This window comes from Mus pahari, chromosome 15, assembly GCF_900095145.1.
Source record: "Mus pahari chromosome 15, PAHARI_EIJ_v1.1, whole genome shotgun sequence".
Lineage (NCBI taxonomy): Eukaryota > Metazoa > Chordata > Mammalia > Rodentia > Muridae > Mus > Mus pahari.
Window position 1 is genome coordinate 50,540,505 of NC_034604.1, and position 10,698 is coordinate 50,551,202.

General features: G+C 45.5%; 1 protein-coding gene across 3 annotated transcripts in view; it reads right to left on the reverse strand.

Moving 5' to 3' along the window:
* Positions 1-3,932: 3,932 nt before the first annotated feature.
* Aldh7a1 (aldehyde dehydrogenase 7 family member A1) overlaps positions 3,933-10,698 on the reverse strand; it is a 48,371-nt gene continuing 41,605 nt past the window's right edge. For 2 of the 3 annotated variants that reach the window (XM_029546858.1, XM_021214346.2), the window contains 6 exons: positions 9,639-9,745; positions 9,085-9,201; positions 8,824-8,921; positions 8,598-8,671; positions 6,702-6,777; positions 3,933-5,538 (listed from right to left, as the gene is read on the reverse strand). In XM_029546858.1, the coding sequence (XP_029402718.1) occupies positions 5,484-5,538; positions 6,702-6,777; positions 8,598-8,671; positions 8,824-8,921; positions 9,085-9,201; positions 9,639-9,745 (527 nt within the window). In that variant the 3' untranslated portion in view covers positions 3,933-5,483. The remainder of the gene's footprint in view (positions 5,539-6,701; positions 6,778-8,597; positions 8,672-8,823; positions 8,922-9,084; positions 9,202-9,638; positions 9,746-10,698) is intronic. The other variant, XM_029546857.1, reaches the window with a different exon arrangement.

Sequence of the window (10,698 nt, forward strand, 5' to 3'; positions counted from 1 at the left end):
AAGAAAATATCTAATAAAAATTAACATTTAAAAAAAAAGAAAGAAAAAACAACCTGGAGAAAAGCTGTTTGTCCTTCCTGTCTTTGCTGCAAAGCAGAATGCCATGTCCCAGAGACCACTCTCCTCCTGCCTCTACCAGAAAGGACAAAAGCTAAGACTGGGGGCTGGAGAGATGGCTCAGCGGTGAAGAGCACTGACTGCTCTTCTGAAGGTCCTGAGTTCAAATCCCAGCCACCATGGTGGCTCACAACCATCCGTAATGAGATCTGATGTCCTCTTCTGGAGTGTCTGAAGACAGCTACAGTGTACTTACATATAGTAAGTAAGTAAATAAATAAATAAATAAATAAATAAATAAATAAATAAACAAAGCAAGCAAGCAAGCTAAAACTGACCCTTCCCTGCCAGGAGACCCCACCAGCCAGACTACACCCACAACTTTGCTATTTTTTTAATCTACCAATCACTTCCCATAGGACTTCAAGTCCTGTTTCAATCTGCTAGATAGTGTCTATGTGGTAGCTGGGGGCATGCCTGGCTCATCAGTGCCTGAAGAATACGGTCACTGAACTGCTGGTCTGGAAGAGACTCAAAAATGTCACCTGGCCTGGACATGTGCAACTAGAAAAGCTAACAGAGCTATGACCCAGCTGGCCTAAATCTGAGGGACACAGGCTCTACCCAAAGAAGCTGAAGTGTGACTTTTTACATTTTATTTATTATTGCTATGTGTATGGTATATCAGTGGGGACACAGTGAGCTATGGTGTATGTATGGAGGTCAGAAGACAATGTTGACGTTGGTTCTCTCCTTCCACTGTGACATGGGTCCCAGGGACTCAATAAGCCATCCGGCATCTTTGGTATGACTCGTACATGGCTGATTTCAGCCCCACTGTGACCTCATAACTGGACTAGCTCACCTGGATTACAATGAGAACGGTGAGATGATGATGATGATTGGGGTTTTTTAATGGGGCCAGTATTTGTTTACTTGAGACAGGGTCTCTACTTATTCCTGGATGTCCTATAACTCACTATATAGACCTGGCTGGCCTTGAACTCACAAAGATATACCTGCCTCTGCCTCCCAAATTCTAAAATTAAAGGCACGTACTATCACGCCCAGCTATAAACTGAGATTATTTCTCTAAGATAATTCAGCCCCTTTGAGGCAACTCTACCTGAAACACAGGTGTCCCATCTCAAGGACTTGTGCCCACTACAATCTGCACACTCTACCTCCAAACCCTTCTGACTGAAGGTACAAGCATCTCGCCCATTGTCATATCAGACAAGGGACAATCTGGCACTATTTAGATTCTGACTCAAAAAAAAAAAAATCTGCCTATGTCCTTCGTGATGGCATGCTCCTTTAATTCCAACATTCAGGAGGCAGAGGTGAGAGGTTCTGAGTTCAAGGCTAGGTTCGAGTTTCAAGACAGCTAAGACTACACAGATAAACCCTGTCTCAAATAAAACAAAAGAAAAAAAAATCTGCAGATAAGGAAATGCCAGCCATTCTGGCTCCATCTCTTTTACTGAACAATGCAGTCACATACACTGCCCCTCAAAGCTTTAGAAGGCAAGTTGGGTAGGAGGAACTGGGCCCAAGTGTCAGAACCTGAATTTGGTGTGGAGGGCAAGTGGTGAGGACATGCCCAGCTGCCAGAACCAGAGTGACACAAGGAGGGAACTCTGGGAGGTGTGGATGGTTGGATATGATACGACCAAGGGAAAAACTGACCAGGGGTTATGGAAGCTAAACTTACATTAGAAATAAGTATTGCAGATACTGAACAGGACCTGAAAATGCTTGTGTAAGCTCACATTGTCAATATAAAAAGGGTTAAGGGTAAATGTCAATGTGCATGTCTGCCCAAGATGAGGACCCAGGGCAGAACACCCGCACATCAACAAGCTTACTGACACCAGACATCCATTTTAAAATACGTAACAGTGGGGTCAGAGACACAGCTCAGTCATTAAAGTTCTTGTCTTGCAAGCACCAAGTCCTGAGTTGGAGCCCCAGAAACCATGGGGAGGTGGTGGTGGGCGGGAATCTGGCATGTTATCAGGCTACACTTCTAGACTGCTGGAGATGGAGCCTGGTAGATCTCTGGGTCTCTCTCAAACTGGACATTCAATCTAGTCTACTTGGTGAGTTCCAAGATGATGAGCTGTTGTCTCCAAAAAAAAAAAAAAGCAATGACCTTACCTAAAGTTGACCTGTGACCTTCACACACAGACACAGACACACACACACACACCCATGCACCAGCATACACACACAATAAAACTAGGGAAGCAGTGAGCTCCGCACATGTCCGCTGACTGGAAACTTCCAGAATGCCCCCTAGAATCCAGGCAGCTCAACACACCTGCTCTAACATGGCAGGAGCAACAGAGACATCTGCAGGTCAACACCGTAAAGACAATTGAGACTCTCCCACTCAAGGCCTGGAGATGTTTCCATCTCCAGTACCGCATTAAACTGGCATGGCGGTATACAGCTGTAATCCCAGCAATGGAGAGGTGGTAATACGATCAGGAGCTCAAGGCCATTGTCAGCTACCTAGTGAGTTCAAGGCCAGCCTGGACCCTGCATTTAAATGGGGGATAAAGAGATGGCTCAGCAGGTAAGAGCACTTGCTGCTCTTCCAGAGGATGGGGTTCAATTTCCAGCACCACACTTTTAACTCCAGTCCCGAGGATCCAGCACTCTTCTGGTTGGTGCAGACATACTCTAGGAAAGAGACCCATAGTCCTATAAAATATATATTAATAGGCAGGGCTAGGAAGATGGCTCAGTGGGTCAAGCACCTGACACCGAAGCATGAAGGACTGAGTTTGGAACCCCAGCACTCAAGACACCTGGTAGGCATGGCAACTGCTTGTGATCCCAACAGCTCACGAGGCAAGGGCTGATGGAGGATTATATAGGATAGCTAAATCAGCTCAGCATCAGAATGTAAAGTGGACAACACATGGATGGACACACACACATATCCCACACGCACATGGATGGACACACACACACACACACACACACACACACATGCAAGTAATCTTTCTTAAACCAGAAAAAAAAGACAACTTAAAGGCAAAAGTTTAATAAAGCCATTATGACAAAGATAGAGGCCTTGTGATAGAAACATAAAACTTATGAAATTTCAAAGGAAACTTTCAGAATCGGCTTTGGCCCAGATTATAGCTCCTTGTCACCTTCAGAACACTGTGCATCAATGTCACTGTCAAGTGTGGCCACATCATCATAGCTCCTTAAACATTTAATTGAAAGTGTGAAGTGTTTCTGAGCAAAATGAGCAGTGGCCAAGTGCGATGGTGCAGATTCTAATCCCAGCACAGGGGGTGGGGTGGGGGCAGACGCAGGTGGGTCGGAATTCAAGGCCAGCCAGGGTTACAGCAAGATCCAGATTGTATTTATGCTCTGTTTTGTTCCTCATGGCATGATCTCATGTTTCGAAGGATGGGCTAGAACTCACAATCCTCTCAGATGCTGGGATCTCCGATGTGGGCCACTGTGCCCATTTATCTGGTATCGGACACTCCATACTCCTGTTCCTTATTCTCCAACTTCATTTTCCTCTGTAACTTTTTCCAAAATTACATGTACTCTTGCTTTAAAGAATAATAAAGCTGGGTGGTGACACAGAGCTACAAACCCAGGCTCTCACTGGCCAAAAACCAGAAGCCTGCCTCAAGAAAAAAAATTCTAATGCAGGCATCAGACACTGGCCAGCTCACGGCACTCTGTGTGTGTTTTGAAAAAGAGCGACAGCCAGGCATGGTGGCGCACGCCTTTAATCCCAGCACTTGGGAGGCAGAGACAGGCAGATTTCTGTGTCTGAGGCCAGCCTAGTCTACAAAGTGAGTTCCAGGACAGCTAGGGCTATACAGAGAAACCCTGTCTCAAAACAAAACAAAACAAAAAAAAGAAAAAGAAAAAGAAAAGAAAAAGAAAAAAGAAAAAAGAAAAAGAGCGACGTGTCCTTGCAGATAGCAATGATTCAGAGCCCACCTCCAGACCTTAGCAAGCCACGTCAGTTTCTTACTAGTAATCAGGGGCACTGTTTGTTTTTCATAAGAAATGAACTGTTCCCTGCCCTCAGTGTTCTTGCCCACACACCCAGGTCCATCATCAGTATCTGGCTTGGCTCGTATTCAGCGATGGCAAGGACATGCCCAGGTCAATGCTACTCACAGGTGACAATGGAGCAGTGTGAACACGCATTTATAGCTTTCGAACAGATCTGACTTAAATGCATGGATTTGTATTAATTTAGGCAGTGCTGGAAATAGGACCCCAGGCACTGGGTGGCAAGTACCCTACCTAACCGAGCCACATTCACAACCCCTTTAATTTTTATAGTCAAATCTACTACAAATTTAATTATATAAATGTATATTACTATATTATTTAATATGTTATTATTAATGTTCCACCTGCTTCTTCCTCACACTAAGTTGGTCCCCCAGATTTCTGACTGTTGTCCAAATCTTTCCACACCATGACGACTCATGTTGCCTACAATGTCCTATTCCCCAAAGGTTTTTCCATGAGCCTGATGTGGCAGGAACAGGCCCAGTGGTGACTGCTACGCAGAAGTACAGAGCCACAGCACCACAGGAGAACAGGCACCTCTGTGCCCAGCTCAGCTTCCCAGTGAGACCTGAGACTCTCAGCAGTGACCTTCCCTGAGAAGAAACCCATGAGCAGCTGCAGAAGCCTGAGGTGGCTCGAAGCATCCAGATGTGCTGTCATGAGCAACTTCAGTCCCTAAATTCCCAGCAAGGCTTGGAACAGGAACGAAGGTTCTAACCCTGCACATTTCTTTCTGGCTGACAGTCAGGAGCAGTCATCACTGGGTGAACATTATTTTTGTTGTTGCGGTGCTGAGATTTGAACCCAGGACTTTACACATCCCAGCAACCATTCACAATAGTGTTAAGTTCCTCACCTCACCCAACAATAACCCATTGTCATTTGGAACACTGCAAATCATGTACATGAAAGTGTGCTAAGGTCTCCAGCATGTGAGGGGAATCTCTCCCCTTCAATCCCTGCCAGGAGGGGACCATGAGTATTCAGCACTGCTTAGAAGACAGTCCTCATATCTCCACTGCAAAGACTTCTTCCTTTCTATTCCATTTTCCATGGCCCCAACCTCCTATGATGGCACGTACATCACTAAGAAATGATTAGCTGTAATAAAAAAGTAATTAGTAACATAAAAAATCACCAAACCTATCTTTTGCCAAATGTAGCTAGGTTGTGAATATTTAATTTTGAATTTTTTTTATAAATGGGTATCTTGATTTAGTCAGGGGTCTGGGATCACTGGAGATTAGACACTGCTGTCTGTACTCAAAGCGATCATTTATCCAGGGCAAATTGGAGTCCTCTCAGGCTTCCTCAGAGCCGCAGCAGGAATGGCTAAGGGATGTCAAGCTGCTGCAGTATCACTGAAACTTGATTCCTTGAGCCAGAGGGAGGGACGTGCTGTAGTTGATGGTACTAGGGAAGAGAAGGAAGTGAATGGCAGCACACACATTATATACAATCCATAAGATAACATTAAACTCATCGGTCCATTGATAGTAACAACTTACAGGTCAGTAAAACCAACCAACCAACCAACCATCAGTATACAGAAAAATCAATGCGATTCCTTACAATGGAGAAACACAAGCACAAACGGCTGGAACATGCACATCACCTGTTACCTATGGTTTTTCTTTTGGTCATAATACAAGAACACGGGTGATATAACTTTCTTAACTTATATTATTAAGGAAAATGCAAATATTCTCATTTTGGTTAAAAAAAAAAAAAAAAGTAATTTTTAAAGTGTTTTTTTTTTTTTCTTTTCCCAAACTAGTTACCATGATGCACCTGGAATTCCTCCCAAGAGAAGTATTCTGAGCCAACAATATTGTATTCTGAGAGAATACAATAAAGGTAAAGTAAGCCCCAGACAGCATCTCCAGAAGGTAACTCCCTCTGTCACCACGGAAACACCCTAGTGACTCAGCCTCTTGAGTCCTGCTCACACTTCCAAGCTGGTCGCCTGCCCCTAAGCTCGTAGGCCAGACCCCCAAGCTCCTCTCTTGCTTCTCTGTGCAAGTAAACTTCCATCCCAGGACAAACGGGAAGGACAGCGCCTTCCACCTCCTCATGCAGAGTGACCCAGTGTTCTGTTCCTACCTATGCCACCTCTGGGATAGAACCCAACAAGGAGATTTCATAGTCAGTTGCTGTGCTAGACAAGAAGGCTGGAAGGTACAATCTTTCTAGAAATTTTGGAATATGTGAATATATAGGAGATGGGGATGGGACTCAAGTCTCACCATGAAGTCCATTCCTGTTTCCTATGCCTCTGCACACTGCCTCAACTGTATACACTCCTAGTGATACCTCCATTGTGACTGCTACTCATCACATGACAGCTGTGAATACTTCCCACGTTATGTCATACCAATGCAGAGTTTCTCAGGTTTGAGAGCACCAGTGATACTTAAGCTGTAGTGTAGCATGCGTGCTAAAAAAGAAGGTAGCTGCAGAGTCTAGAAAGATAAAATCATCAGAGACTGAGCAAAGACGAGGCTGCAAGCGGGAGAGCAAGTGCCCGCTCCCAACAGCTTCAAGACCAAGCCCTCGTGCCCAGAGCCTTCCCTTACCACGTGGATCTCCGCATGTACTGCTTCCAGGCATCGCTGCCAGACTCACGGCCACCGCCAGTGTGCTTCTCTCCTCCTACAGAAACACAAGGTCACCTCATCCTTCCTGTGGGCTCCCACCAGCGCTATCAGATTAAGGCAGATCACTGAATAGGGCAGTACACGCCTATAATCCTACCCCTCTGAGACTGAGGCAGGAGGATTACGAGTTCAAGATCAGCCTGGGATATGTAAGATGAAGTGCTTGTCCCTCACAAAAAGCAAAAGAAAGTAGAAGAGAAGATAGGAGAAGCTGTTGGCTGCTCTTGCATAGGACCCAGTGGTTCAGTTCCCAGCACCCACAGAGCAACTCACAACCATCTGTGATGCCTGTTCCTGGGCATACGATGCCCTTGTTTTAGCCCCTGTAGGCACCAAGCATTTGAGTGGGTACATACATACATACATACATACAGGCAAACACTCGGACATAAAATCTTTAAAAATTTTTAAACAAAACAAAAAAAACAAAAAACAAGAAACAAAAAACAAAAAAAAAGGAAGAAAGAATCAACGCAGACTCACAACTGAACAATGCGGAGACTGAGACGTTGTGGAGTACCCTGCCCTAAAAAGGACGTCATCAGATGCAGATGGCTCTCCGTGAGTTACATATAGCCCAGTCTGGTCTATAGACTGAGTTCCAGGACAGCCAAAGCTTCAGAAAAACCTTGGGGGTTGGGGGTAGGGGTGGGGACCAACCAAACAAAAGGATGTCTTCAAACCCCTTCCCTCGAGGTACAGAGATCTATGTTGAAGAGGAAGCAGAAAAATTGTAAGAACCAGAGGAGGTGGATGATCCCAAGAAAAGTGCCTTCCACACACAGGAGAACTGATGCACACATGAACAGAGACCAGCAACACATGCAAAACCTCTACAGGTTCAATCCAGAAGGATTCCAGCTCTAACACCGGGAAATGAAGACCGGGCCCCCACCCCTAACCAACAAACTATTTACAGTGATAGCAGATGGTAAAGAGAAAATCTGTCTTCTTCAATGGCCTGTCAGTGCACACCGTGGCAGGCCCCATGCTCAGCGGTAGTTAGCCAAAACAAAGTGAGTGCCATAGGATGTTTATTTAGCTTTGGCATTTTGTGTCTTGTTGGTCTTCTGCTTGTTTGCTTCTTGTGTATGGGTGTGTGTGTGTGTGTGTGTGTGTGTGTGTGTGTGTGAGAGAGACAGAGAGAGAGAGAGAGAGAGAGAGAGAGAGAGAGAGAGAGAGAAAAGTTGGGTTGTAGGAAGGTAGGCAGTAGGCAACTTAAGTTTACTATAGTTTGGGGTTTTGTTGTTTTCTTTTTTCAATCTAGGTCTTGCTGGCCTGGGAGACAGCGAGGCTGGCATCAAATTTATGGCAATCCTTCTGAATTTCCAGGTTCATAAACCTTGGGCTAAGAGCAACCTGATCCAACCTGAGCAGAAGATGAAGACCCTGTTGGGAACCTGAGTTGGAGTGATCACAGTTATTATAGAAAATAAACTGGGCTAAACTAACTCTCTCTCTCTCTCTCTCTCTCTCTCTCTCTCTCTCTCTCTCTCTCTCTCTCTCTCCCCTGGGACTCACTCTATAGACCAGGCTAGCCTCAAAAATCAGAGATCCACCTGACTCTGACTCCCAAGCGCTCTGCTGGGATTAAGGGCATGTGACACTGCCTCCTGCCTTGTGTTTCCATTTCTTGACAAATTTCTGAAGCTGAACACGACTCTTCCTTTCCTGCTCAATGCAGAAAAAGAGCAATGAGGGCAGAGGCTCTGGCTCAGTGGTACAGATTGGCCTAGTGTACGTGACACCCAGGTTCCGCCCCTAGAACCAAGCATAAAGGCATGTTTTAAGAGGACAAAATGAGTCTGTACATACCAAACGCACCGCCGATCTCAGCCCCACTGGTAGGAATATTGACGTTCACGATGCCACAGTCGGAACCTTTGGGCCTGTGTGTGTGAGGAGAGGAACGGTGAGAAGAACACACAGGAAATGAAACCAGAACAGAACAAAGCACAGATACTGGGCTCTCGCTGTGACCACGATCACTCACTCACCACCACGGCAGACTTACATACATGTTCAACAGACTAAGTTATACCCAAGCCAGCGGAAGATTCTGCCCAGATCTTTGGTAAAGATGCTGCTTGAAAGTCCCTGTTTTACTTCATTGTTCCATTCAAAGACCTCTTCTTCCTCCTAGAAGGACGGAGAAGATCAGGAGCTGTTAGTGGTTTTGATCTTACTAGGGTCAGAGATCACTTCATAATATGTACTTTTGGTGCACAGAAGAAAACCAAGAGTTAACACTTGTCTAAATCTGATTCTGTCATGGTTTGGTTCTTTTTGTCTTTTTCTTTACCTGGAATTTGAAGACATAGAGGATTGGGGCAAAAGTCTCCTTGTGAACAATGGGTGCATCATGGGCAAGACCGGTCACAATGGTGGGTTCCACGTAGTTGCCAGGGTGGTCCATGACCTTATGCAGAAAGATGAAAAAACTGAATGAATGGGTTTCCTTTTCCAGGACTCAGAGTCAGAGTACATCATCCTTGCCTCCATTTACCAGGAGAAGACGAAACAGCATTTACAGGTAAACCGTCCCTCCAAAGCAGCATCCTCCTATTGGATAACCAGTCTGACAGTCTTATGCTACAGCACACCAATATCCCTTCCATACAGAGCGCGAGGGACTACCAGAGGCAACAGTGACTCGCTCCTTCTGGGTCTCATGCATTTTCTGCCACCATTCTTAAAAAAAAAAAAAAAAAACAACAACCCTTTCCCCTTGTAAGAGAGATGGGGAGAGGGTAAGTGGCTATCTGGGACCCTTCACCAGTTTTTCTCAGGTAACTGCTTGTGTCCCAGAGGAAGAAAGAAACAAGGCTATCACCACCCGCCCAGCACTCTCATTACCTTGCCCCCATAGACCACGGTGCCTCCTTGTTTCTTTGCTTCTTCCACGGCTCTCACAAACATGCTCACTGCCTGTTTGGTATGGAGCGGTCCATAGAGAATATTGGCTGGGGAGAGAAAAGGGATGTTCTCCGTTTTGCCTTCAGAAACATCATTTTAGTATGTTAGTGGCTTTCCAAATTAACAGGCTAACCCTCCATCCTACATCCTCTGTTGAGAGCAGCGATCAGAAATCTTTTCTGTGAAGGGCAAGATGCTTAATGTCTTATGCTTTGTATCAAGTACATCTCCAATCCATCTACTCAACTCGCCCTTGGTCGTCTGAAAGCTGTCCTCCCCAGTATGCAAATGAGTAGAGCCGGCTGTAAGGCAGACAAATAGATAGCAAGCTTGTCAACCCCTCCCTTAGAGGAATGGCTATCAATGAAAGTGATGCCCTAAAAACACAAGAGTGCCATCCACGTTCATGACATTGGGCCCACCCTTGAAGGCCATTACAATCTGTGTGGCTAGTACACAGTTCAACAGGGTAGACTGACCAGTTGCCAGACCAGAACTAGACCACTGAAATAACCACAGGGAGCATTCAGTCCCTGCAGGTGTGTAGCAGACAGCCATGGAAAGACCTGGGCAAAGATTGTCTCTAGCAGAGATAATAGCAGCAAAGAGCCAGGAATGCTTAAGAACACTGGAAAGTTGACAATCTGAAGCCCCAGAAAAAAGGGGCCAGGTGACATGAGTCTATTGGACACAAGGCAGGGTGGAAGGCAGGAGCAACATTATAAGGCCTGGGAATATGCCACAGAGGGAATCTGGATTTCAGTCTAAGCACAGTGACATCACTAGAGTGTCATAAGCAGAAGGGTGAATTATATTTTTTCATTTATTTTTAATCATGTGTGTCTTTGTTTGTGTGTAGGTAGGGACACATTGTGGGGAGCCGCCCTCACATTCGCCATTACAAGATAGCGCTGATGTCCTGTGCTCTAACAAACAAACAAGGCAGCTGCGCATGTGCTGGGTAGATTTCCATTCCCTTGTGCCCTGCCTTTCCCGTGGC